Source organism: Penicillium longicatenatum (genome assembly GCF_028827895.1).
Source record: "Penicillium longicatenatum strain IBT 33135 chromosome Unknown contig_7_segment0_segment0, whole genome shotgun sequence".
Classification (NCBI taxonomy): Eukaryota; Fungi; Ascomycota; class Eurotiomycetes; order Eurotiales; family Aspergillaceae; genus Penicillium; species Penicillium longicatenatum.
Genome location: NW_026643124.1, coordinates 2,217,623 through 2,244,662, shown reverse-complemented (window position 1 = coordinate 2,244,662; position 27,040 = coordinate 2,217,623). Strand labels below are relative to the sequence as shown.

The window sequence follows — 27,040 nt, the reverse complement described above, 5'->3', positions numbered from 1 at the left end:
ATAAAAATGAACAGACGGTTCAAGAACTCCATGTAGATCGTAGGATGATTGGGGTGGCTGGGAGGCCTTGGCATTAATTGGTGATACTTCAGAAGGCCCCTTGCCTACTCACCAACTTTCCCAAGCACGAGCACATCCTTGGTCCAAGGTTCTTCAGACAGAATCAACAAATATGAGAAAGGGATGAGAGAACCACTATCCGAAACACCCAGCCACAACCCAAATCTAAAACTTTCTTCAGAACTACAAACGACACGCTGCAAGATCCCGGAACTAGCAGCTGAATTAAAGTTAAAGCACCTAACATCTCGAACGATTTTAAATCGTTCTATGTGACGCATATCAACGTGGGGAGATATTCTGTCTTTGACTAGGTCATGTACCATCCCGGCTATGCCGGTGGGTCAGATCGATTTAACATTAGTGATCTGGGGTTCGTGAGGAATCCGGGATTTTGATATTGACTGAGACCCAGCTTTCTGGTGCCTGGGTAGGTATCTAGCGGCTGGCTACATTCATAGCCTAGGTCTAAGGTTCGTTAGGGTGGTTACGATCAAGAGCGAGAAGAAAGTTATGGACCAATGAAGATGATTTGATTATCCTGTATCAGGACCAGTGATATGGAAAAGTCTCAGACTCAATCAAAGCGAAATAAAAGAAATAATCGAAAGGTGGGATAAAAATACAGGTCAGAAGAAAAATGAAAAAAGAAGTGAAGAAGGACTCCGCCATTCATCGTGGTATCATGTTGTAAGCATTCAGTTCCCAGACCGCCAGCTGAAGAACTTTCGTAGCTTTTTCCGCTGGGATAGCTTATCGCCTTTGCTCTTCCCGTCTCCGAGGGAAACAGAGCTCTGGAACCTCCGCTGCAAGTCGTCCAGCGCACGAGCAGGATGCCCGCGGAGGCCCATTGTCTCAGCATTGGCTGCGGCCAGCACGGATTGAACATGGGGGTCATGGTAGATTGGGTCATAGTCGTGATCGTGATGTGAGTAGGCAGGGGACATAGTGTTGGCGAGGTATGTATCGTAAGGGGAAGGAGGGTTGTCATGTTCATTTTCAGTTTCGTGACCATTTTCATTTTCGTAAGATGGTGGGAGCTCGAGGAAGATGCCTCGGTCTCGGCCGTCGACCTGCGACCATTCGCCGTTGGCGTAGACTGGGGAGCCCGGCTCGCCGATCTCGCTTTCGCCCGAGTAGTGGGTTGCTGGGGAAGATGAGAGTGGACGTGGGGAGTCGGGATCGGAGGGTAGATCCTCTCTTTCTTCTAGACGCTCTGAGATGGATGCCATGCGTGGCCGTGGGGATTCTCCGACCATGTCGTGTAGTTGTTTTGACTCGTATGAGCCCCAGGAGTCATGTAGATTGGAAGAGCAATCTGAGAATGAGCTGGATGGGATATCGGCTGTTTGCCTCTTGGGTGTGGAATAGCTCGATGAAAAGGGGGTGGTGGTATACAAGGATTGAGAAGAATAATGGGATGGTAATGAGGCATCCGTGAACTGGGAGAGAGAGTATCGATCCAGTCCCTGATCTATGGAGAATGTGGAGACCTTTGAATCTCGACCTTGGTCCGAGAAGATGGAACAGCTATCGACATCTTCGATGAAGGAGACAATCCGAGCGAAGTCCAAGGACTTTCGCGGGTTCAGAATCTCAAAGGAGGCCCCGCCATGCGAGATGGTGGCGGCTGTGGTGGCCAACATCGGATCTGATTTCTGGGGGCGAGACAAAGGCGAATTCTGAGCCTGTCCCCGCGCCTCGAGCTTCTGGCGAAATGTATTCTAGAAAAATTGGTTAGAAGGGGCGAGTAACGAGTATTTATCCAGGTTTCAGTCTACTCACCAATCGTTTCCTGTTGGGTCTAGGACGGGTCAGATGTTCCGAGACAAGGCTAACTCGTGGTCCCTGGGTAGGCGCACCTGCAGTTTAATTAGAATTTGTGTTTAATTTGATGCATTATCTCTGCAGGACTTACCGGACTGCAGCTGACTAGATTCTGAGACCTCGTCTTGCTCACTTCGCACAGAGAGAACGCTGTGCGAACACGACGGTGATAGTGGTGGTGGAGTTGAAGCTACCGATGACGCCGTTGAGACTGCGTATGGAACGGTAGTATTTTCTGGTGGACGGTTTAAATTGCTTGTTCCTGTTTTGCGTCGGAGTGTCTTTTCGGAACGATCTACGGGATCGTCGATGCACTCTGCAGCCTGTGCAAGTTGCTTGCGATAATCGTGGAGAGATAATGTACCAGTGAGGCCAATTGAGCGAGTGGACAGAGGCGCATCTGTAGAAAGGGGTTCGTGGTAGGTTGCGTCGGCGTCCATGATAGATAATGAGCCAACCGGCAGCTCATTTTGGTACCAGACCCCGAAGGAGTCGGTGGACAGCGCCTCGTGCTCTCTATCCATGATAATTTACAATTGGCTTAAAAAGTGGTTGCGATGAGGGGTTCGTCTCCAATTGCCTTAGCGCTGTGACATGTCTTCTGTATGTGATGATCCAAACGCCCGCACTCTATACATCCAATTAGTTCGGTGCGGGGAGAAGCAAAAGCAAGGGATGTATCGCACCAGTTCACCGTCAATGCAAGGTACAACCGAAATTAGAAAATGAAATCATGTACCAAGAGCAAATTATAAGAACATTTTCTCTTCGGTCATCCGGGCCGGAATAGTACCTGGGTCTTGTCTTCTTCAGTTTTTTTTTTGCGCTGAAGCTCCACTTTTCCCGAACCCACTCATCTCCACATAAGTCTCGATCCCGTCTGGACTCAGGAACGCTGGGTCGAACCAGTGGTTCGGCACTCATAATGGCCTTATATATGGCAAAGGGATTGCAAATGGAAGACGTCACCTCCCCGTGGGATCCGGACAAGGGAGAAAAGTCGGTGTCGCGTGCATAAAGTCTGTGCCCTTGATGCCTAATGGGTGCCCCAATTCTCACAATCATAAACTCAAGAGGCACTTGTGGAGCCAGAGCAGAGAAATGACATGCATGAAAAGGAGATTGTCACTGTAATCTGGACGTAGTTCGCTCATCGTCTGATCTTAGCGGCATCTTAGTTTCACCTTAGCCCGTCCCACCCCCAGCCAATCACCCGCGTAAACGGTCATTCTAACCACATCCTGGCCCACATCGCGAGATCAAGCCCACCACTCGGCGGCCAGGACGGAACATGTTGTCATCAGGGCTGAGGACGATGACTTGGGCAGAAAAAACCTTGGGGTACTTGGTTGGCCCATGGTGGTCCAGGTGGACATGTGGCGTACCAGAGAAAACCCTGCGCGTCGTCAAATGCTGATGCAGAGTGGATCCACCACACCCTCAGGGACTTGTCGGGCTGGCCCTGCGTATTACTTGTTGGGGGCAGAATTTTGTTTGAAATCCATGGATCCATACAGCAGCGAAAACTCACGAGCTCGTACCTGAAAAGTGCATGATTCATGATGCATCGAAGAGGTAAAACTGGGCGAGACGATCGGCACCGGGCGTACAGGTCTCACTGCGCCCTGCAGTGGCGTACATTGTGATCAACGTCGCAGTGATATAAATATGTATAGTGATATCAATTCATGCGTACTACAGTAGTATTTGCATATTGATTGAAGCGACCGCAAAATACTGATCTATTCGATGCGCGAAGAGGGTAACCTCTACCTCGGGTATTCAGGAACAGGAAAAACGTGGGATTCGCCACTGTAGAAAGTCGGGACAAGCGACCCGATGAACCGATTAAACGGTTTTCCCTCCACTTCCAAGATTTGCCTTGGATTTATACATTCCCTTTCCAGGGTTACCTGGGGTATCTTCGCACATAAGCTTCCAGGGGCCTGGGGAAACATGATCTTTTGATGTCTAGACTGGAGTATTGCGCTCTGCCAGTGGATATATATTCGGTCAAGCCCCGACTTCAGGTATATCATTACCACAACTGCGTGGAGAACCAAACAACATCTAAGCATCCGCGTGTATCAATTGACTGGATCGATGAAAATCCTTACTGAAATAGAATATGAAGTGCGAGATCTCGATCCAATCTACATCATCAACCTTACCCCGGGTGTTCTTTCGATAACTTAGTCAGCAATATACATGTGACTTTGGCCGGAAGATTAATAAGTTGGTATTCACTATTTATAGCGAGATCCAAATTCAACTGGAAAGCTCGAATCCGGTACCGGCGGTCGTTTCTCATTCTCGATTCATGGACTGTCCCATGGGTCCATATTGAATGACCCCTTTTCTGAGGCAGGAGGGGTGACCTCAATATTCTGGCCAATTTTATCTAACTATCTTATCGGAGTAAACTAAGGTTTGAGCCCAATGGGCTATAGTTCTAGGAGCGTTAAGGGGTGATTCTGATCTGTCCTCGATAGCTTGGTGATTTATACAATGAATTAGATCCCGTTGTGTTCTTACTAGTTCTGAATGCATACTAGCTTGTACACTTTAGGCCAATTCTGACTGTGGGTGTTTAAACATTCTTATCCAAGGCTGGAATAGCAAGGTATTCACCACAAAGAAAATACTGACAGCTAAAGGAATCTCCTGACCATGATATTGAATCGAGTATCCGTGCCCCTAACAATTTCTGGCGTCAGCAGTTTCAGATACTTTCGAGCTACCTGATTCCACGCGTGATAGGCCAGCTGATCACGGTGTAATCCGCCGCCATATACACTCAGCGAATCCTCCACTTCTTTTGCCTGGTCGGCGGTGATGGGCTCATGCATGAATTCGAGATGATTTATTGTCCATGTTGGCCAGAAGAAGACCGTTGGAGCTAGCGAGCAGACCAGATCGGGAAAGTCTAGCGCCATTTGCTTCGGAAGAATGACCGAGTGGTAGTTCCATTCATCGGCAGAGAAACTACGATAGCTCTCTTTCCATTGGTGAAGAAATGACGCATCTTGACGTGCGACGATGACGGCATTGCAGAGGCCGTGACGATCCCCTCCCTCGTGGCCTAGGATAACATCTCTCTTATTATACCGTAGAGAATCAAAAGACTGGAGAGCAATGACATCTGTATCAAGATAGATCCCGCCTTCTTGTCGGAGAATATCTAGACGCAGCACATCAGCAAGATGGCTGACCTGCCATTTCTCTTGCGTCTGTTTCGGGTATTCGAGAGCCAAATCGTGATGGACGAGCGTGACATTATCCCGCAGCTTCTGGAACCAGACATTGCCCAGGTTGAGCTCTTCATAGTGAATATTCAGCGTATCAGGCTGGAGGGAGATCAGCGCCGACCGGATCGCGAGGTAGTTGATAAAGTTTATCTCGGGATTCTGGATTCCCCAAATAAAGTGAACGACATTCGGGATTGGATTTGACAAATCGCTGCCGTCGAAACATGCCGCCTCTTCCGTGGTTTCCTGAAAATCATATCTCTCGACCCTCGTCTCTGATGAAAATAAGCCTCGAACGGCTTTTATTGGGTGGAAACCAAGCAAGGTAATAAGGACCCATGTTACCGCAATCGCCAGTATGGCGGCCGACTTCAGAGAATGATAAGGCATATTCCGGGAGCCTGAGTCCCAGCCCTAAGCAGAGCAAAGGCAGCCCCATATTAGTATCTCCCCTCTCTGCTCAGCTGAAAAGACGGAATGATCCTAAGTTTACACAGGGTCCAGGCGGCAACATGCGGGCTGCCCCACAACATAGCTATTGACCAATCATGTACTCAGGGATTCCACAAAGATGAAGCTAAGACCAAGTGAACTGACCCAGTGAAGCTAGCGCATAGCCAAGACGATGATCTCCCAAACATCACACATGGTGCGTGGCCAATGACATTGTTCAACTGCCCACGTTCTGCAACATTCAGCAGACAGAAGTTTAGAATCCTGCGTCGGCCCCATTGAACCCCCGGGCTGGAACAGCCCCAATTTTTACCTAAACCCGCTATGTATGAAAACCGTTTACTGTACGGTGGCTTAACCTTAACCTGAACTGAGTAAAACAGTGGTAATTCTGTCTTATTCCCATGCCTTCAGTTATATTTCCCCTGGATACAGATACATAGCTGATACCAAGAATTCTTTCTTTTCTCTCATCCTTGTGAGACCCTTGTTCTACGCTTCTAGACGTTTAGTATGTCTAGACATTGGATATGTCATATCATCAGTCTCTCACAAAAGTGACTAGAGAATTTATACAGAGGACTTGGCGCTAAGTCGAAAGATATACGACATACGATAATTTTACACAACATACTCCCCCTTCTCAGCCGCTTTTACATGTAGGAAGTCTATTTTGGACTGACGATCATTACTAGCCCGTGTAAACCGTCGACACACGACCGTCGAGGCATGATGAACACAAGTCATCTTCATCTACTAGTCCCGCATCCCAAAAATATACTCTTAATACATTGAATGCTGCGACAACTGAGGTCAATCGGAGAGGCGTATCATAGCTTAAGGGCAAAATTCAAGTATCACAATTCCCAATTGTTCACTAACTACAAATTCTTCCAAATATCAGGCCAAAGAAATATCAGGCTTTGGCTCCCCCAAGGATCCCGCCGATCAGTCTAGTTACAGCCACAACCCTGGTAGTCGCCGGACATGCAAACGCCCTGATATCCCGCGCATCCGTTCGCATCACAGGCCCCAACATATCCATTTCCACCACCGCACTTTTCGCACGGGCAGCCTTTCCAGGTACCAGCGGTGCATTGACCAGTGGTATCATTGGGGTTCTCGAAGACACCTGCACAGCCGTTGGAGTAGCAGTCACCCAGGTTGTCCTGGCAGTTGTCCGTAGCAGCCCGGTTCTAAAACGAGACGCATTAGCACTAGATTCACTATGTCAAAGGAGTAGAAAGAGTTGGCCTGCGTACTTCAATCGGCAAGGTGGCTGCGGTAGCAAGGGCGACCATTGCTGGGACTGCGAGGAGAGCTTTGTAAAAGTGCATTGTCGTTCGTGGAGGGAAAATATAGAATGGCAATGTAGTGTTTTGATTTGGATTTGATGTCTCGGTCTGCTGAGTTTGTTTCGTTGATGTCTTCTGGACGAGTACCATCAGGGCGCTTTTATACCTGATTTCGCGGACCGGCCAAACAACTCATCCGTGACAAGAGGTTGAGCAAAGAGATATGCTACCTCGCACACTCTATGACTCCATGGGGCCAGGCTGAAGATTTTGGGGCCGGAGGAAGATGAAGGATGAAATGACATCGGCCATGAAATGTGATAAGTGGATCTGTTTATGATAACCAGCCAGTAGCCTTATTGAGGCTCATCATACATTGACACTGGGGCAATTCTCTGAACTTGATCGTCAAGGTAGTTTTCCCATATAGAACTGAGCTCATGACTTGGATCGTCGTTGGCCATCATAGCCCCTGTGTTTTGGAGGCCTGATGTTCAACCAGCCCCCTTGTAGTTGTTTAAAATTATGACATACAAGGCCACACGTGCATTACCTCTTGGTCAATATGTCGCATTGGTTCGCGAAGCCAAAGATCCTTCGATGAATCTTTGATGATCATGACCATGGCCCCTCTGCTTGGAGGTGTGATATTCGGCTGCGCCATTGTCGGAATTGCCGTTTCCAGTTGGCCCCCTTATAGGTATTTGAAATTGTAACAAACAAGAATACACGTGGATAATCTCTTGGTTGATATGCCAGATTAGTTCGCGAAGCAAGAAATCCTTCTCATCGAAGAAAGAGAGCATCGCAGTCGTGGTGAGAAGCTGAAGAGTATAAAGACTGCTCTTGTCACTAGTATCAATCCGCAACCAGCATTGATTCCAAGTTCATTGTCTTCCTCATACATCTAAAAGTATGAAGCTCATATTCTCTGCTGTTGCTCTGGTTTTCGGGGCTGCTCTTCCCAGACATGTTGCCGGACACTTTACCTTACAGTGCTCCGTCCTCGTTCTTACCGGAGCCAATTTGCAGGCAGAGTGTGACAACGATGCTGGAGAACTCGAGTTTACCTCGATAAATCTGAATAACTGCGTTGCCTTTCTAGATGATCAACTCGAGGTACGTGCTGCTAATCTGTTGCCAAGGCGAACGAGAAGATTTGGGATGCTAATCTTCTGATTATAGTGTGGAAACGGGTAAGAAAATCAACGGTGAGATAGGGACATTGTAAAGTGTCTGAGACTGACTTGAGCTGCTCAGAGGCGGATACACCTCATCCTGCACTGATTGCTCTATATCGCAACAGGGCATGCTGAGCTGTTCGTGCACCGACGAGGATGGCGATATTAGTGGACAAAGCCTTGGCCTTAGTGAGTCATTGATGAGTATTACTCAGAGATAGTTGCTTACACGAGTACAGACAATTGCATTTTCGTCAACGATGGTAATTTGGCTTGCTAATCGGCACCATGTCATCTGCAGCTTTGGTAAAGTACTCAGTGCAGCGGAGAGCGGGGGTTAGAAAGGATGACTAACATATCCTGTACAACGAGTTACAAACACACGGCTAGTGGTAGACCTTCTCTTTATGTTCCATGGATTTTCTGCGGCAAAGACGAGAGCGCATCAAAGAATGTACAAGCCAGCGTTCCCTTGAGTTATGACAATCAAGTTTGTACTGAAGGCGGGTAAACCGTAAAGTAATATAACCGTCACGAACGGTAATAGTCTGACCTAATGGGCTAGCACTTATTGAGTAGCGAGTAGTTGTTAGGACATATAAATAGCCGCTCCCTGCTCCTTGGTTTATCCTTCAATCCCATATCAATAATGCCTTTGTCTCTCCTGCAAATCCCCCGCGAGCTCCGCGATGAAATCATCGAGCTTGTGCTTTACTTCCCTTCCCAACGTACAGACGGATTATTATATCCATCAAATCGCGTCCGGCTACACGACACCAATTTCAGCGTGTTATTTCCCGAGCGCGTCTGGTATGCGAAGGAGCCCGAATGGAAAATCCCGGCCGCCCACGCTCTGCTGCTGGTTAACCGCCAAATTGCTGCTGAAACAAAGGCAATCCTCTCTCGGTGTCGAGTGTCGTATGTTCTTGATGTCGGGATTGTCCAGGGTCACTACCTTTGGCCAACCTGGCTTGCTGTCCCGAATCTTTCCAAACGCATCGATGAGTTGACAATCAACCTCCGGGCCTTTGACTCTGCAAGCTCTGCAGCTCGACACCACAACGCGTTTAGAGACACCGAGTCCCAAACGAACGGCAATCCGCCGCCTTTTGCCAGCATGCTCTATAGTATGCTAGAGCGGATTCTAAAGCGTGGCCCGTCCTTTCCGTCACATGAGGATTTGACACGTCTGACTGGGAATCCTGAGTTTGTGCAGCATGTTCAAACAGAGGGACTGGGAGCAGAGGAATTGCTATCCCGAATCCAATCTATCGTGGTTGTCGGAGAAAATGAAAGGGTTGCTGATAAAGAAACGCAGCTTGAGAACCAAAGAGCAAGAGTGGCTCTTGGGAGGGTGTTCAAGGACAGGGGAATTGTGATCGAAGCTCTTCGGTTGAATTGTCAAACCCCGCCCGGATGGCAAGGTCAAAGGACAGCTGACCCGGAATTTGGATTTGAGGAATGGCGTTCGAAGGCATATTATACGTCGCAGGCTGGTGATGTTCCTGTGATAAGACCAGAGTGGCTTGCTTCGTACGTGTCTTCTGAGCTTTCCTCTTTGCTCCGGCTGGGATATAATGATGCCTGGGCTGCCGGGATATTTTATGAGCGGATCGGCTTCATACAAGTGATGATTGACGAGATCCCGATAGCGGAGTTCGGCCTTGGTCATATGCTGGCTGGACTTCAGGTGACAGACCCAGGAAATTTCTTCGACGAAAATGGGTCGATGGAGGAGCGGACGCTCAAGTTCCAACAGTGGAAAGAAGAGAGACTGCGACTGAGGTGGCAGAACGACATACATGATGCAAATACAAGAGCAAGTCAATAACCATACAGACGCGGAGCTTGAGTTGCTCAGTCATCTTGACCTGCCCACTGCTGAAGATTGATCATGTTACTTTCAACAGGCTTCAATTCCTCCCATAGATATTATACTATCCATCTAGTCAGGAGTATCTCCACAGATCAGGTTTCGGGCCTACCCCATCAATCATATATACGGTATTTACTAAACAGTTCACGACACCACCATATCTTTCTGAAATTATATATAATTACTCCTAGTTATCGATACCCATTTAACGCACAAAACTATTTCTTAATATTTTATGAAAATCTACCCTAAGCTTTTTAACCACTAGTAATTATCTCGTCACACTTTATACTAACACATTAATATTTACGTATAGTATTACTCACGATGATTCTGGTACATACCCCTGAAGGTACTATTAATTAGTATTATACCTTCCTCTATAGGTAGATAAACTTTAGATATAATTTAAGAAGTCCTAATTTCAATAATGTTTAAATAATGTTGAAGGAGTTTAAAAGCTCAGTGAATGCCTCGGCGGGTCCTCCATATTTTTCCACATCAACTTTCAAACCGCTCTATCGTCACCAAAGCTATATGGATCTTCAAATTATCTTCTCAAAATGATTTTCTATAGTCATGGGCTGAAGTAAGACTTTTTTGAAGCCCTCTTCATACTGAGTGGTACATGCCTTCCCAAAAGTTGGTTGTTGGGTTGACCCTACCGGACCCGCACTTGGGGAAATACTTACGGTCCCCATTGTATATTAGACAATATTATAAACTCTCAATGTAGGCACCATTGCAGAAACGCGATGTCAGATTTGCTGGCTAAAACTTGTAACCCCAGGCCCTTTTAGCCTTAGCTTTGCACATGTAAAGGTACCAGGGCCACTGATGGTACAACCGAGCGCTGCGCACATAGGTGCTCCCTAGCCTCCTCGCCTACTCTATTCTCCCATTTCCAATGTACGGTATCAAATCATTATTCTCTTTTGCGATTTCCAAAGGAGTATTGCCCTCCTCATCTTCTGCCAAAGGGTCGAGTCCCTTGGCTTGTAGAATTTTGAACCACGGATATGCTCGCTCGGAAGCCAGAGTGGCTACCATATGTAAAAGCGTCTGCCCGGCTGCATTTCTCTGTTCAAGGCTGTAGCCTGCTTGTATAAAGAGATCCAGGACCTCTTCGCCAACCGCATGGAAATCTTCGTAATCATCCAGCTCTTCGGTAGGCATTTCGTCGTCATTGCCGGTGGTGAGAAAGATCTCCAGTGCTGTGTGGCCATTCGAATTTCGCGCTTTTGGGTCGGCCCCCTTGTCGAGGAAATCCCGAAGCAAGCGCCTTTGTTCATGACCCACGCGATGGTTCTTCTCTCCTAACTTGCTTGCTGCAAGATAGTGAAGCACGGTATTACCTCGAGAGTCACGGGCCAGTGGGTTGGCGGCAGCGGAAAGAAGCTCATTGATAGCGATCTCAACATGATAGATAGCTTCTGGGGCGTCTGGAGGTTCTCTCCCTGAATCGCCGGCAATACCCATGAATCGTATCGCCATATGCAGCGGATAAATACCGACGTTGTTAGGCTGATTGATAAGACTGGGGCAATTTTGGATCAGGTACTTGATCGCAATGTGATTTAAAGCAGGTCGATCATCTGCGCGATTGTCCTCGTCAAAAATCAGATGAAGAGCATTGTTGCCGTATTTGTCGACTGCAAGGAGGTTTGCGCCACGCGAAACAAAAAATTGAAGCAGAGATGGGCCAGTGCACCTTGTAGTGTAATTCGGGCGCTCACACTGTATCCATGGATTGTTCGGTTGCGGGAATGGGTTGTCGTAGATTCCCTCGCGTCTGCTTACCCCAGCGAGGCTGGAACAGTCACCATCGACCGCACCATCCAAACCAAGTGAGCTCAGACAAGCAGCAAGGAATAATGTGCGCCCTTGCGGATCGCGTCGTTCCACGTCTAATCTGTCTCCAAGGAAGTCGAACACGGGTTGCACGAACATCCCAGCTTCAAGCATAGAATGGATGACGCCGCACACACCATACGGATGCGGCAGACGATCTTCATGGTCGATAAAGTGCTCATGATCAAGGCCGGGGATACGGTCTAATTCACAAAAGCTATGGGCCTCTGGGTTTGATGCTTGCTCGAGACGAAACCTTTCGATTTCCATCCGTTGGGATTTCTCGATGATACCCCACCGAGAATATAGCCCGTGGTTCAAATCTAGTTCCTCGTCATCGAATTGCTCTTGATCCACAGATTGCCCTGGAAATGTAGGCAGGCTTTTATGAAGACGGATGCGTTGGCGGTATAGAGCGTAAGGGTCTGCCCCATGTTCAAGCAGAACGCTCATAAGTCGCGTGGTCTTAGACTTATCAGGGCGCGACCAACTAGCCCCTCTCTCTTGTAGAGAAACCCGGCGGAGAGGAGGCTCTTCAGTGAAGTCATGATGAAATCTGGGGGGCAGTGTGTTTTTCTCGCCGCTAGCCCAGTCATCTTCCACGCCCTCAAGCACGGATTGTAAGTCATCGAATCGTGCATTTGGGTCGACGCCTAAAGCAAGCAGATTCTCGACACGCTTGAGGCGGCCTTCACCGGCAGCTTCACACAGCTCAAGGACACCGAAATCTCGAACTCGTAGTCGCATATTGTCTGCATTCAGCAATTCAGAATGTGGTGTAGGGAGATGGGAAGGGGAAAGCTCGGGTAGTGAGAAACTCTAGTGTTTATCCACGAGTGGCCCACACGGGTGAGCGGTCTAGCTAACGCGTTCATTTATCAAGACAGGATCGGCAAGGCTCAGACTCAAAATCTTTCTATCCAAACCATATGGCGTAGTGGGTGGATCTACAGGATTTGGGGGCCAGGGTCCTGCCATGGTAGCTAGGTCCCCACGCCCCACTATTCACGGCTCATAATTCTCACTATGCGAATTGGCTACAAGGCAGAACAAGACACGGCTTCTTGTTTTTGTTTTATGACAAATCACGAAAAATCGGAGAGATAAAGAAAAAGAAGAATGCTGATCCCACATATATGACGGTTATTGAAAACTTCGGGCAATAGATGGAATTCCTATACAACTGGACCTCTATTAGGGATAATGAGATAGACGCATACATGAATCGCCCTCTCATAAAAACACTGATCTCAGAGATATACAATCATTTGAGTTTAATGCCGGTTGGAACTTCACACTGGCCCTCTGTAATGGCACCCATAGCGGCCTGCACAGCAGTCCAGTGGTTCACATCCTCGGTTCGATATTTGGCGCATGTTTCCTCCAATTCACCCGCAAATCCAGATATAGCAGAATTCGCAGAAACAGTTGCATCACAGTCTAGGGTTCGAAATGAAAATCCCACTCCCGAGTCGACTGATCTAGTCACCATGTTTGGTTTTGTCCCGACCTTTTCCTGAAGCATCTTCTGAAGGAGATTGTTTCCAATGCGATATGACTCAAAATCTGCGAGGCGCACCAGGAAAGCAGACCGAATAGCAGCCCTGCATTGTGCGACATACTTCTGCATCCTGATGTAGGGCTTACCTGGATTCTCAATGTCCGGGTAATGGGCAGCGATTTCAGGGAGACACCGAGTAACTTCCCTGCGCGCGGTCCAGTAGTCGTCACCGGTACCTTTAACAAGTCGTTCTGCGTCCGTACCGTCGGTATACACACTTTGTAAAATAAGGTCGTAGGATTTTGCCAGCGGGGCTGATTGCCACGCAGTCTTACTGACGTCCTTCATCGCTTGATACGGCCGTTGTTTTTTGGCTTCTTCGAGCGACATTGGCGTGCCGTCTTGGTTTAAAAGTTTTGTCTTCGGGCCTTTCGTATAGACTGTTTTCTTGACCGTCTGACCATTGACCTCTTCTTCCTCCTCTGTCATTCTTGGAGCCCAGAGATACTCCAAAAACTGCTGGAGATTGCACGCCTTGTCTTTGCCGTCCGCTCCCAGCATTGTCTCGGCGCATAACGGCGCAACGGTTCGGGTGTCACTTTTGCGTCCATATTCGCCTTCCAGGAGATACAGATACCAGTAAGACATTCTGGTAAATGGTTTTGATTTAGTCCGGTTGTTCAGTGTGGAAGGGATTGCGGATTTATAAACTTACTGTTCGGCGGCAGCGCGGGGTCCATATGCAGCTACTGGGCCTAGAAAGGCACCAAATAGAAGCACCAGATGAAGCCCAAGGTGCTTCATTTTGTTCAAATTTTGAAATAAAAGGAGTGGAATGATTGAATATACAATTGACGATATATTGAACGAGTGACAATGGTAGGAAACGAGGAAAGCCTTTTCGTGTGAGAAAAAAGCTCTGCGCATGAGATAAATCTTTCAAATAGGTAGTGGTATGACATTCTTATGCAAGTTAGCATGTTCAAAGGCAATGCGGCAAGAACCAGCGTTATTCCTATTAATTTGCAAAAAGTTTCTTAGACTGGCCCCCAAAACTTGAAATGATACTAAGTGGGGAGTTAAAATTTCGGAGGATTCCATAGCCCACCTGGGCAGAGGTATTTCTAATGTTCAGGATCAGGATCGAACAAGGTCTCTTTAGTGCCCTTGCTAAGGGTCCAGGACGGCATGATTTCCCCGCTAGGACGACTTGGATCAAGGCCCGGTCTATAGTCATATTCGGGTACCTACAGAGTATAATATATAGGCGCCTAGTCATATTAAACGAGTTAGGACTGTGGCTTTGCTGTTCTCTTGTAAGTGCATAAAACGTATTAATTCATGCAAGCCATTACACAAGCCTTGACAAGCCTTATTGAGGATGCCGATCTAGACTGGCCCGATCTTGGCATCGTCTTGGCAGGGACTCGTGCAGCCCCAGGGACACAACCCCTGTGTGGATCATGAAGGGTCGCTTGGGGCCAAACTTCGCCGATCAGGGTTCATTTTGGGCGTTTAATGCGAAGATCGGCACTGCCATTAGAAAAGGCTTCGCAGCGAGTGGAAACGGAGAGAAAAAATCACTCATACCTGCACTATGGATCTCAATATACTCGGTGAGTTACGCTGAAGAGACGGGATTTGGATCAGGCTCCGAGCCGAGATTGTGTCCACAAATATAGGACATCCTTGGGCAATTTCGGGGTACTCATACTGTATAGGGTATTTTTTGGCCCCAATGGAGCCCCCGAAACTTCAAGATGGATTCCAAGTATCAAAAAGTAATTAGCGTAGGACAATGTTCTTTCGTATGAATGAAGACTGATCCAGTTTGAAGCTAGGGCGGCAGCTTGCAATTCTCTTATATGTAGACAAGCCTCTACGTTCCTCGAGATTTCGTTCTACACTGCATTCTCTCCAATTTCAGGCATCCTCACTCTCACTCTTTTGAATGTCTACCTCTCTCTTTTCTTAATTTCTTTAATCCGAATATTCCCTCTCTCGTTCAAATTCTTCTTCCTTTTGATTTGATTGCCTTGCAACTGCATTTTGCGACCATGCTGCTGCCCAAAGGCACGCCGGCCATAGGCTTGGCAATAGTGTGTCTTGCTCCCTTGGCAAATGCCTTTCAATCTGCATTGCACGCGTGTCCGGCTCCCTGCAATGGGGATTCCGGGGACTGGACTGTCTACTCATCAGTAGACCGTCTTCGATCTTGCCCGGAGCCTATGCTGTTAGACATGTCTCTTTACATGGACCTTGAGTCGATGAATGGATATAGCAAACTGTTTGTGTGCACTCCGAACAGTACAGACAGCGGTGCCAGCACTACGATTTCCTCTCCATCCCGTCAGCCTTCCATGGAAAGCCACCACGGCATCTCCCATAAACGCTTCCACCACAGAGACACTGCTTCTTCCTGTATATCGGGTGAGCAGAAGATCATCTCAATGAAGTTGAACACGGATGCGGCTGCTAGTTCCACCTCCGCTAGTGACCTCACAGCCATCCTCAAACACACTCAGGATCACTTCGTCGACATCGCTCACTGCGATGCTACCAGTGTATTTGGATACTATAATGGGGCAGCAGTGGGTTTGTATTTTGGATCGGCTATTGACAATGTCAAGAGTATATCATCGGTGCTTGACCATTTGAGACAGAGGATTTCAGATGGCCAGGGTGTCAAGAACATGGTCGTGCAGCGCTGCAGTGATGTTCCCAACGCAGACTACATTATTGGTGTCGCAGTCGACACCACTGGAGACTTGGCTTCTGTGCAAAAGTCCGTTGCTTCATGGAATACTGGCCAATGCGCTCACACTACTGGGACCAGCACTACCATTGAGGGCGTTCCCATTCTTGAAAAATCTATGGGATCTGCTATTAGCAGCAATACTACGATTGGCGATCAACATTTGTCTAAACGCGGTGATTGCAAGACGGTTAGCGTGGTTGGAGGAGACGGTTGTGGATCACTGGCAAAGAAGTGTGGTATTTCTGCAACTGACTTCAATAAATACAACACAGACAAGGATTTGTGCTCTACTCTCTTCGCGGGTCAACGCGTATGCTGTTCTGCCGGGACTCTCCCGGATATCACCCCGAAGGAAAACAAGGACGGATCCTGTGTCTCCTACAAGATCAAGCGAGATGATCACTGTAAGACCATCGCAGCTTCGTATGGACTGCAGCCTTCAGACATCAGCGACTTCAACGATGGGACCACCTGGGGCTGGTTTGGATGTAACGATCTTCAGATCGGAAGCTATATCTGCTTAAGCAAGGGTGACCCCCCAATGCCTGCGCCGGTCTCCAATGCGCAGTGTGGTCCTCTTGTATCCGGAACAAAGAGGCCAACCAATGGAACAGCACTTGCCGATCTCAATCCGTGTCCACTGAACTCCTGCTGCGACATCTGGGGCCAGTGCGGTATTACTCCCGAATACTGCACGAACGTGACAGGCGCGACAGGAAACCCAGGCACAGCGCCGAAAAAGCAAAATGGTTGTATCTCTAATTGTGGTACAAAGATCGAGAAAAGCAACTATCCCCCAGCCGACCAGTACAGGGTTGGGTACTATGAGTCCTGGAACTTTGACCGACCCTGTCTAAACCTTCGTGCAGGCCACATGGATCTCACGGATTACACCCATGTCCATTGGGGCTTTGCATCCATTACTGATGACTTCAACGTCACCATCAATGATACTTATAAACAGTGGGACAGCTTCACAAATCTGGTGCAGGTCAAGAAGATTGTATCTTTCGGTGGTTGGGGTTATTCTACCAGCCCTTCAACTTATGACAAGCTTCGCGAGGCAATGGATCCGAAAAACATGGATATATTTATCGACAACATTTTTAACTTTATTGAAACAAATGGTTTGGATGGTGTCGACTTTGATTGGGAGTACCCCGGGGTGAGTGCATCCATATTGTCTTGGTTATCCGATTCATATGCTAAAGGCCTTTTTGGCAGGCTCAAGATATTCCCGGTATTCCTAAAGGGCTCTCGACTGATGGTACCAATTACCTGAACTTCCTCAAAAAGATGAAGCTCAACTTCCCTTTTGAAAAAACTGTCTCAATCGCGGCACCAGCTTCGTATTGGTATTTGAAGAATTTCCCCATCGGCGAGATGGCTAAAACCTTGGACTACATTGTTTATATGACGTACGATCTACACGGCAAGTACTCCCATTAATTATGCGCATCTCAATTTTGATTACTGACATCTGTTTTGAATTTTCAGGTCAATGGGATTATGGTAAAGCATGGACCCAGGATGGATGTCCGGATGGAAATTGTCTCCGCAGTCAAGGTAAGAGCTTTTCTACCTTGACCCCTCAAACATCATGGATACCGAACACCTGATACTAACGCGAATACAAAGTCAACCTGACTGAGACGGAATACGCTTTGGCAATGAGTATGTGACTCCCATTACTTATACATATCCCCTCGGGCCTCATTCTTACACTTTTGTTTAGTTACCAAAGCTGGCGTCGACTCAACCAAGATCATGGTTGGAATTCCAAGCTATGGCCGCTCTTTTGGCATGGCAAGTGCAGACTGCACTGGACCCGACTGCCACTACACCGGAACCAAGGATCATTCTACTGCCCAGGAAGGCGAATGCACAAGGACTGCAGGGATCATCGCTCAGGCAGAAATCAATCGAATCCTCAATCTTGATGAGCAGGATAAAACTTGGTATGACCAGGGATCCGGCTCGAATATCATTGTGTGGAACAACACATGGGCCGCGTTCATGGATGGCGACACCTTGTCTAGTCGCAAGAGCTACTATGAAAGTTTCAACTTTGGTGGGACTATCGACTGGGCGATTGACTTGAAGATGTTCACTGGCGACGACGGAGATCCCAGTGGTCAATGGGAGGATCCTCCTGTTCCCAAGCTGTCCGCGTGCACAGAAACATTCGATTCTTTGGAGGCCCTTGAAGATGCTGCCGATTCAATTCCGGAGCACTGTACTACGCAATACGTCGTGCAAACACTGTCAGACTTGTTGGGCGATGCAATGAGCAACTACACTGATCTAATGAATGACGGCTACGACGCCAAATTCAAGATTTACGCCGACAGTGTCGCAAGTAACGCAGGCGCATCGGTCCACGACTATGTCTACGAGAATGGCAACAAGTACTTCACCTGCAAGGTGGATGAATATCTGATGTGCTGTGACGAGTGCAGCTCTGAAGCCTACAATTGTGATATGTGTTCCAAGACCATGAAATGCTACAGGACCTGTGATAGTCTCGGTTGCGAATCTAGCCACAGTTTTGGGGACCGAATCCCGAATCGCGAGTGGGAGACACTTTCTGAGCCATGTCCACCAGACTACTCGGAACGGTTCACAAAGGATGATGATCACAACGAGAGTGTGCACTGGACATTGGAGGACGACAAAGCCGACCAATTCTGGGCTGACCTTTACACAAATACTGGCGTCAATAAGTCCTACGTTGAATTCGGGACCTACACCCGTGAGCAGGATTGCAATGGCGATGTCAAGAGTGATGACGACTGTTGGAAAACCGGTTACGATTTCAATATCCCTAAGGCCACCGGATATGATGCGGATGATGTTGACAACCCCAAAGATACAGCCAAGAAAGGTCTTGCTCGATCCGGAAACATGCAACCGCAGATCAAGAGTTTGCTGCTTGAAATGAATACCGATAGTTTCCTTGGGAGTGGTGCGGATGTCATTGATTCCATCTCAGTTCCTATCTTGATGATCGTCTCCGCAGTTCAAGAGATGTCCAAGGTGGAGACTATTGCTGATAAGATTAGCGCTGAGGAGAAGAAGATGAAAGAAGAGGAGATTATTGGTGGCTTCATTGCCGCGATTCTGTTCTTGGTCCCTGTTGCCGGTGAAGTCCTAGGCACGATCGAGGGATTAGCTGATATTGCTACTGTGCTCAGCATCGCTGGAACTGCTGCTGATGTTGGTCTGAGCGTTGCTGATATCGTCAAGCACCCCCATAATGCTGCTCTGGATATCATGAATATTGTCTTCGACGCTGGCGCGTTGACTTCGTTGTCTAAGGTCTCCAAGGCAGCTAAGCTCCGCCGTGATATGAAGGAGGCTGATGTTGCCAAGCTTGGAACAAAGGTGTCGGATGGTCTAAAAACTATCGAAAAGGTGACTGGAAAGTGTGTTTCGTGAGTGAGTGTTCGGATCAGCGACTGCAGACTCAGAAAAGAGGTGTCATTGTCTTGATATAAGCGACATCTTGAATGGTCCCCAAATTATGATGTATGGCAGTAGATGAGTTTTTTACTGTCAGGCTGTAAACCTAATAGAAGTTTCGACTTGTGCAATCTGATATAATTATCCCTATTGAAGCTCCAGTGGCTTGGTTGTCAAGTTGGCAACTTTTTGGTTATAATGTGCAAGCTCGATTTAAGTTGGATCGACTTGTTAATTCTGTCTCCCAAGAAAATTTCAATAATTCTACGGTTCACCGTGATCTCGCAGGTCGATTTATATAGAAAAACCATAGCAAATGCAATATGTTCAAAAGTCCAAACTCCTACATCATGCATTCATAGCAGCAATTTTACATGCATTGTCATATCAGTCCAACCGTGGTATCATCGCAGCAAAGAATGGAGTATATGTACGGGTCACAAATAATAACAAATAAGCAAACAAAGCACTGAAAAAGCAGGTCTTGTCAAAGGGGTGGTGGCACTCAGATCATAGATCCTAGTGACGTTTATATTTCTAAAACGAAAATTAGCCTCCAACTCCAGTCCACAAATGATTTAATGGCATAACTTACATCTTCCATTCTGCGTCTGTTGCTTGGATCCAACGAATTGCCCGCGCCAAGAAGTGTCTGTCCCACTGCTTTGGAGACACCGATCGCAGGTCGAAGAATGACGGTCGGTGCACGCTTCCAGACGGCTTTGGCTGCTGCCTTGGCGCTACCACTCTCAACTACCTCCCCAGGCACGGCGACGATAGCGTCACGGGCCAGGAGAAGATCGCGTTCAAGGCCACGGAAAGCGCCTCGTAGACCCTGGACTACGCCGATTGGTTGGTCGGCGTAGAGAGAGATCTTCTTTGCCTCCTCTTCGTCTTCGGGTCCTTCCTCGGCAGAAGGGGCAGTGGGGGACGTCAGCAGATCTTCTGCGCCCTGGAGGACTGTCTGGGTACCGATGGCAAGTTTGGCACCCAGTTTCACAAGCTCGTTAGATGTGGTTTTGGCGAATGCTAATGCTCCTTTCTGAATACTGCGTACGATGCGCCCGTCTTTTCGGTATTCGCGCATCGGAACAACGACGAGGTCTTTGACGCCACCGCCTACATTGACTAAAGAGCGGATAGGGGCGAGGCCTGCGAGGACACCGGGTAGCTGGTTGCGCTTGACATCCGGCATCCAAATGTCATTCAAGGTGTTGCCTAGGCGGTCAAAACCGGACACGCCGTAGATTATGACATGTCGTAGAACCATATCGGCTCCATCGAGTACGAAAAAGTTCATGAATTCGGTCGTGCGCCCGGATCGGAGTCCGGCGTAGTCAACTCTTTTCGGCTTGAAATCAAGCTTGACTTGAACAGCATTAACCTCCACTCGTTGCAAAAATGGTATGTCTCCTGGGGTATTTGAGGGTTCGACGGATTCATCTCTAAACTCGAAAAATCGACTCATAAACTCCAAAGCATCCTGGTCGACAATTAAACGAATTGGTAGAACTGTGGCCTGCAAAGGTGTTAGAAATGGGTTAAATCCAGCTGTAACAAAGCTTACCTTTAGAACGATTTCAGATGCTGCAAGTTCTGGAACGGGCTTCACGGTGAGTATTTCCAAATGGATCATACTAGTTCCGCTTTCCCTTTCTCCGGCCTCATGCATGTAAGTCGCGAATTTCTTCCACGTAGAGGTAGGTACATGATCAAAAACCTCCAAATCTCGGACCCGCACGTCTAAAGAGCTTTGTGTCTCATCGGAGCCTGGTGGGAATACTACCAAGTCAGCACAGACACCCTTCAGCTCGAACGTCATCTTGTGTTGTTTGCTTCGGTTTAACCGCAGCTTCTTCTCCCTCTCTAAGGTGGGTCGAGTAGCCCCAGTAACCGTAGTGGTAGTAGCATAGCTTCCGGTTTCACTTGCGAGATCGTTGATATCACGATTGATCTCACGGTGGAGTTCTCGTGGGTCCTTATTTGCAGGAATGCCAATATAGATGGAGTTGAACAGGAAGTCACCAATGACAGATTCTTCTTCATCCTCGGCATCTGGTGACATCCGAGAAGCTCGTGCTCGTCGTTCAGTTGCTTTTGTTTCCACTTCCTTGACTGCTTTAGAGATAGTGTCTCGGGTTCGTTGCCAGTCATAGCCATCAAACAGATTCCAGATGACATGCATGTCTCGTACTCTCACACGAAGAGGACTGCGCTGAAGCTTTTGGTCATTGGACAGACCATAGGTATTGTGGGTTGAGTCCCAACGATGTGCTGTGCCGCCAACAGCAGACTGCTTGGCAAAATGGTCTTCCTGGAAATCCAACTCCGTTATGCTGGACGAAATTTGATACTGAGAGTGGAAGCTGTCAAGGAGGTCATTGGCATCGAACGCCCCAGGACTCCCAGCTCCCTTCTGTCTGCCAGGGTAGAAATCACTGACGTATTCAAGTTCATCGCTCAATTGACCCTCTAAATCAGTATCATCGAGGCCAACTTCCGTCTCGCTATGCAACTCAGTTGGCAAGCTATCGTCCGCTGAAAATGCGTCTCCTGTAAATGAAGCGAGCATATCTTGGAGTGGCATGACCTCCGTTCTATATTTGGCAGTGACGCTCGGTGGAGTAGGAGGCTGAAGCCCGTTGAGAATGGCAATGAGAGTTTGCGTCGAATCAGCACATGTATCAAGTATCAAAAGATCGTCCCTCAGCTCAACGTCTAGAGACTTCGTTCCGTCTGTTGCAAGTTGCATCACTTTCACAACCGCTGTCGCAGAGGAGATAGTTGTTACTGGAACATAACCCTCATCGATGTATGTCTGGACCTGATTGCTCTGGATGACAGCCGATCGGCGTTGGTGGAGATTATCCGTCTGGCCCGCATTCGAAACATCGTCAATAATCATAACGGACGCTTTCCTGATCTCAAGCAAAGCTTCCGTCGATTCTTGACTATGCATTGTGCCACTGAATTTCGAGTTGGAAAGGACGACAAGCCCTTTGGCTGCAGAATTGCGTGGGTTCAGCCCAAGGACGCAGTCTCTAAATTCCACTGCAAGTTTTGTTGCCTTGGTCGACGCTTTAGATGTGCTTGATTGTGGCGGAGAAAGACTTTGAAGTTTTGTTGATCGAGTGGACTGCTCGGCAAGATTTGCGATCGAGTTTGCCATCTCGCTGGCCAAGTCTCCACCTGTGCTGTCGCGACCAAGTCCGAGGAATGCCATGACCGATGGGATTGTATACTCGACACGCAGATGATGTAACTTGATTTTAAAGGTAGGATCCATTTCATCGGGGATGAACCGAGCCATGAGAACGGGAAGTTGTGGCTGAATCGAAGTCTGATTCTTGCTGGGCAGTAATGCGTCGCCCGCAAGCTCTTCATCATCGTTTCTAATGAGTCTCATGGCGCCAATCTGAATAGCAGTGAGAGACGGCATGCTGATCCAGGCAGCCTCAAGGTTGGCAAGATGAGCGTTGATATACCCGACATCTCCCCCCACATGAACTTGGAAGTCAAATTCGCGAATCAGAGACAGGGTTAGAATCCCCGGCCGATCATCTTCTGGTAGGTATTTCGTTACTGTGGATAGTCGACCAACCTCTGACATAAGAGATGACAGAGGGGCCAGATCATCGATGCTAGAGACAGTCGTCTTCATTCCGCCTATTGTTGTGCGGAGTACGGAGCCTTGTCGCCTTTGCCGAAGGAGCGTATCCAACATGATATCATCCTCATCATCATACTTGTCTTGAGATGGAGTGATAAGAGTTAAGAGGCGATCAAGGTCAACTTCTTTGGGTGCAAAAAGGAACTCGACCCGAATATTGCTCAGGATCACTTTAGCCGGGGCATCAGAGAGGTCATCGAGAGGATGCGGCCCGGTCAATTGTGCTTTGTCAATTTGGGCGCCTATTCCCTCAAATCTGCTAACAATCTTGACTGCAGTTGTGCTAAGGTTTAGGTAATGCGTCTCCCCAGTCAGATCTAAAACAATGCCACCGAGTCGTGCATTGATCTTCATCGGGGTAGATGACTGCTGTTCTTTGTCGGGCACATGGCTTGGCATCTCGAAATGAACACCGCGTGGACGTTTCTTCGGAGGCTTGTGACCCCCTTTCATTGTAGATGTCGACGATATGGAGCTTCCCAATTCAAGAATGGTGCTCAATCCACCCATCCAGCCTAAAACTTCTTCTAGGCGCTGAACATTGAGGTTGAGATAAACAGGAAGGGTAGATACGTCAATTTTAACGGTGTCAGCCAATTTCAACATTGAGAAGGAGATATCGCCTTGAGAAGTAGTCGCGAGATCTCTGGTGGATTCGCGCATTCTCAAAGACTCATTGAACGTGACCAGATCCTCAGAGGCGAATCCGAAGCTGAACTTGAAAATAACAAGGTGGAAGTTGTTTTGCTTGTCATCAGCTGACAGACTTGCTCTTAGCCCAGATGCGGTAATTTGAAGAACAATCTCCTCCATATTGGTAAATGGCTGCGGCAGAGAAGAGAGATCATTGTCGGTTGAATAAGGGTGCCCTGGCACATGCTCAATAAATTTGACGGAAATTTTGTGAATAATCAAATTCAAGGGCACTTGCGGAGAGGATCGATCAGCTGCATCCGGCTCTAGGGGCTGGTCTTTGTCTACTGCATCGACTGCATGAGATATTCTCTGAAATGCCTTGATCAAAAGCCAACCAGTGGCTATATCAAAGTGAGTGGTGACTGAAAAGACTTCAACTTCCAGCTTATGAAGTTGATCATCAGTACTCGTGTGTGCCTGATCAAAGCGATCTGTCTCTGCAGAGGGGCGAGATTCGAGTGGCGTCTTTTGAAATCTAGTCGAAGCATAGGTCTTGGAAGCAAACATGCTCTCTTCCACACCATATGCAAGGTCCTTTGAGTCACTGTTCGTGCTTTCGAAAGATGCCCGAGTTGGTGTATGGTCACCTGCCTCTTTTTCGCCTTCAGCAGCTGGCAACCAAATAAAAGCTTTGTCAATGCCGAAAATAAGCTTTTTCATCTCACTGACCCTATGCAAGACAGGTGAAGATGCGGTAGAATCTCTGTCAGGCAGTCTGGATTGTGATCGTGTCTGATCTTCAACGGATCGCTGTTCACCAAAGTGAGAATCTGATGGAACGGTCAATCTGGGTGTGGATGCCATTGTCTCATCATTTAAATCTTGGCTAGCATCAACACTGTCGTTTCGCTTGTTGTCTGAACTTCGCATGGAGCTGTGCTTAGAATGTTCTCCGGTATCAAACGAGTCCCAGGCGCCCGGCATATTTGGCATAAAACTCTGCGCTGGGCCTTGGCTCATGGCACTCATATATAAACTCTGTGCTTCATCATGAGAGAAGTATTTGGATTCGAGAAGTTCTGCATCGGGAGTTGCTGCTTCTGAGACTGCATCTCCAGATTCAGAGGATGATGCAGATATTTGAGAGATATGTTGTGACGTATCCGCTTGCTCTTCGGTTCTTTCGTCCAAATGAGAAGGCCACTTTGTCGACCGAGTCATGTCACTTGCCATAAATTCATGTTGACTGGCCTGTGGTGAACTGGATACTTCATATCTCTGTGGACTCTCTGGATGCATGGAGGGCTGCTCAGGTTCGAAATCCTCATGCTCAGTTGCCTCTTCATTCGCATTGAAGGAATGATTATGAAGAAGTGAGCTTCTGGGGGACTCATTTATTTGGCGATCGGAATGTCTCAATTCGGGTGACTCCGCATCAAAGTCGTCAAACTGAGCGTCGATAACTGAATCCAAATATCCGGGATTATCTTGAAATGGATCATTATTTCCAAAAACCTGAGAGTCGTCGGAGTAGTGGTCAAACCGATGATCTGCCTCGGAATCTGCGTCTGAGAAACGTCCGTCGTGAGAAAACGCAGCCGAGCTTTCCAATTCATTATCGGCAATGCTAGCACGACTTAATGCGGGCGGTGGTTCAAATATTGTGGATCGCGTCATAGCAAGCGCTGATTCTGAGCCAGGGGAATCTAATAGAGGCGAGGGTGCTCTGCTTGATGTCTGGCTCTCCTTTGACCGCATTGTGGTTGCCGGAGAGGCAGGTGCGGTGAAACGCGAATAGTTTGCAAACACCACTGGATCCGATACGAGACTAACGCTGATATTGGTAAGCGATATCAGCCGCTTCCCCTCTCGAAGGGGTAGGGGATCATCTGAGTTTGCGGTGAATCCGGAAACCCCATGGACATCAATCTCCCCCACACTCAGAAGACCCGCGACAAGATCCGGCTTGTCCTCTGGCTGTCTTTTAGAGGGTGCATCCTGCTTCAGCTCCATATCCAGACGCACAGAAACATCTTTGATTTTCAGCTGCAACCGATCTGCCACGCCTTTCAAGAAGCCCGCGACAAAGCTCGGTAATGAAAGTGTATCGCTCCCAAGTCCGAGCTCCTCCTCTTCCTCTTCCTCGGAGGAGCCTCGTTGGAAAACATGGGATTGTGATGAAAGAGCAGCTTGAAGCTCCTCCTTTTCTTCCTTGGGCTCGGCTTCCAGGAATGACTCGGCAAGATGCGATGGTGTCGGTAAAATCTGGTCCTCTCCAGATCCATGTGCCCCCAGGGCAGACGAGAACTGAGTTCTTGATTTTTCATGCCTCCCTGTTGGTAGTTCATCCGGCAAGCAGCGTAGGTGCACATTAATGCCGTTAACCTCGCATATTATCCCACTACTGTAGATATCTGCCGGGACGGTTATCCTGAGAAACTGTATCCGGGCACTGAGGAGTTCGCATGTAGGAGGAAGGTTGAGCAGCGTGGCTAATTTCTATTGACAGGTCCGGTATGTGAGCAATCAATGTTCTGATAGTATGCCAGGGGTGATCGACCGCCCCGCATCCCCAAGGTAGTGTTTCCTACTCACCTCCAACTTCAAACCTATATCTCGCAACTCCACGGTACTCCGCTGTCCCCAGCGAATCCCCAGATTATCAAGGTCCAAGGCCTCGGTATCAACGAGGCCCAGGCGGGACAAGGCATACTTAAGCAGTCGCTTTTGAAAGAACGAGGGTAAGAAGTACGCCATTTTTGAGAGCGCAGGGTCGCTCAGTTATGCAAGGATAGATATCATCGAGAAGAGAGCATTATAAGCGATAGAAGAAAGGATGGGGTCTCCCCGAGGGAGTTGCAGAGTAGAGAGTTAAATGACGTGCGGAGTGGGAGTGGGCAGCTGATAAAGGCGATAAGTGATCGGCCCAGTCAGGCGGCTCCACAACTCAATAGTACGTGTAAACAAGATAATGGTTCCAACTGTCTGAATTGCTGCATTTGCCCCGCTCGCTTGAGCCCGTATCATTTATTTACAGTAGCATATTCTATCGGTAAACTTCGGGATCGACACTCTTTCAATGAGAGGCGTGCTTAGGCGCCTTGGTGCCTGGCCAGTGACATGATGACTAATCTAGTGCCTAAAGCACCAAAGTACCCCAGATTCTTGTTTACTGCGGTCATTCAACAACCATCTTCAGGTGAGCAGACATACCTGGACATG

General features: G+C 48.0%; 9 protein-coding genes across 9 annotated transcripts; 3 read left to right on the top strand and 6 right to left on the bottom strand.

The window, feature by feature from the left end:
* Positions 1-758: 758 nt before the first annotated feature.
* N7484_011099 (oxidoreductase, short-chain dehydrogenase/reductase family) lies at positions 759-2,411 on the bottom strand (the record flags this gene model as incomplete). The annotated part of the gene is made up of 3 exons (XM_057121486.1): positions 759-1,784; positions 1,846-1,922; positions 1,979-2,411. 3 exons carry the CDS (start codon positions 2,409-2,411, stop codon positions 759-761), a joined length of 1,536 nt encoding a protein of 511 aa, XP_056967240.1.
* A 2,127-nt stretch (positions 2,412-4,538) lies between these two features.
* Positions 4,539-5,525, bottom strand: N7484_011098 (putative glycosyl transferase; the record flags this gene model as incomplete). Its single annotated transcript, XM_057121485.1, has 1 exon — positions 4,539-5,525. The coding sequence occupies one exon, from the start codon at positions 5,523-5,525 to the stop codon at positions 4,539-4,541; it is 987 nt and encodes a 328-aa protein (XP_056967239.1).
* Positions 5,526-6,541: 1,016 nt separating this feature from the next.
* N7484_011097 (uncharacterized protein) lies at positions 6,542-6,925 on the bottom strand (the record flags this gene model as incomplete). Its single annotated transcript, XM_057121484.1, has 2 exons — positions 6,542-6,784; positions 6,851-6,925. The coding sequence occupies 2 exons, from the start codon at positions 6,923-6,925 to the stop codon at positions 6,542-6,544; spliced, it is 318 nt and encodes a 105-aa protein (XP_056967238.1).
* An 873-nt stretch (positions 6,926-7,798) lies between these two features.
* Positions 7,799-8,344, top strand: N7484_011096 (CVNH domain-containing protein; the record flags this gene model as incomplete). Its single annotated transcript, XM_057121483.1, has 4 exons — positions 7,799-8,002; positions 8,069-8,079; positions 8,144-8,253; positions 8,304-8,344. The coding sequence occupies 4 exons, from the start codon at positions 7,799-7,801 to the stop codon at positions 8,342-8,344; spliced, it is 366 nt and encodes a 121-aa protein (XP_056967237.1).
* A 369-nt stretch (positions 8,345-8,713) lies between these two features.
* N7484_011095 (uncharacterized protein) lies at positions 8,714-9,895 on the top strand (the record flags this gene model as incomplete). The annotated part of the gene is made up of 1 exon (XM_057121482.1): positions 8,714-9,895. The coding sequence occupies one exon, from the start codon at positions 8,714-8,716 to the stop codon at positions 9,893-9,895; it is 1,182 nt and encodes a 393-aa protein (XP_056967236.1).
* A 930-nt stretch (positions 9,896-10,825) lies between these two features.
* On the bottom strand, positions 10,826-12,538 carry N7484_011094 (ankyrin repeat domain-containing protein; the record flags this gene model as incomplete). The annotated part of the gene is made up of 1 exon (XM_057121481.1): positions 10,826-12,538. One exon carries the CDS (start codon positions 12,536-12,538, stop codon positions 10,826-10,828), a length of 1,713 nt encoding a protein of 570 aa, XP_056967235.1.
* A 517-nt stretch (positions 12,539-13,055) lies between these two features.
* On the bottom strand, positions 13,056-14,096 carry N7484_011093 (uncharacterized protein; the record flags this gene model as incomplete). Its single annotated transcript, XM_057121480.1, has 2 exons — positions 13,056-13,941; positions 14,008-14,096. 2 exons carry the CDS (start codon positions 14,094-14,096, stop codon positions 13,056-13,058), a joined length of 975 nt encoding a protein of 324 aa, XP_056967234.1.
* Positions 14,097-15,349: 1,253 nt separating this feature from the next.
* On the top strand, positions 15,350-19,488 carry N7484_011092 (killer toxin alpha/beta; the record flags this gene model as incomplete). The annotated part of the gene is made up of 5 exons (XM_057121479.1): positions 15,350-17,215; positions 17,275-17,482; positions 17,548-17,616; positions 17,689-17,724; positions 17,786-19,488. 5 exons carry the CDS (start codon positions 15,350-15,352, stop codon positions 19,486-19,488), a joined length of 3,882 nt encoding a protein of 1,293 aa, XP_056967233.1.
* A 543-nt stretch (positions 19,489-20,031) lies between these two features.
* On the bottom strand, positions 20,032-26,575 carry atg2 (uncharacterized protein; the record flags this gene model as incomplete). Its single annotated transcript, XM_057121478.1, has 4 exons — positions 20,032-20,049; positions 20,108-21,031; positions 21,080-26,317; positions 26,414-26,575. 4 exons carry the CDS (start codon positions 26,573-26,575, stop codon positions 20,032-20,034), a joined length of 6,342 nt encoding a protein of 2,113 aa, XP_056967232.1.
* Positions 26,576-27,040: the final 465 nt, after the last annotated feature.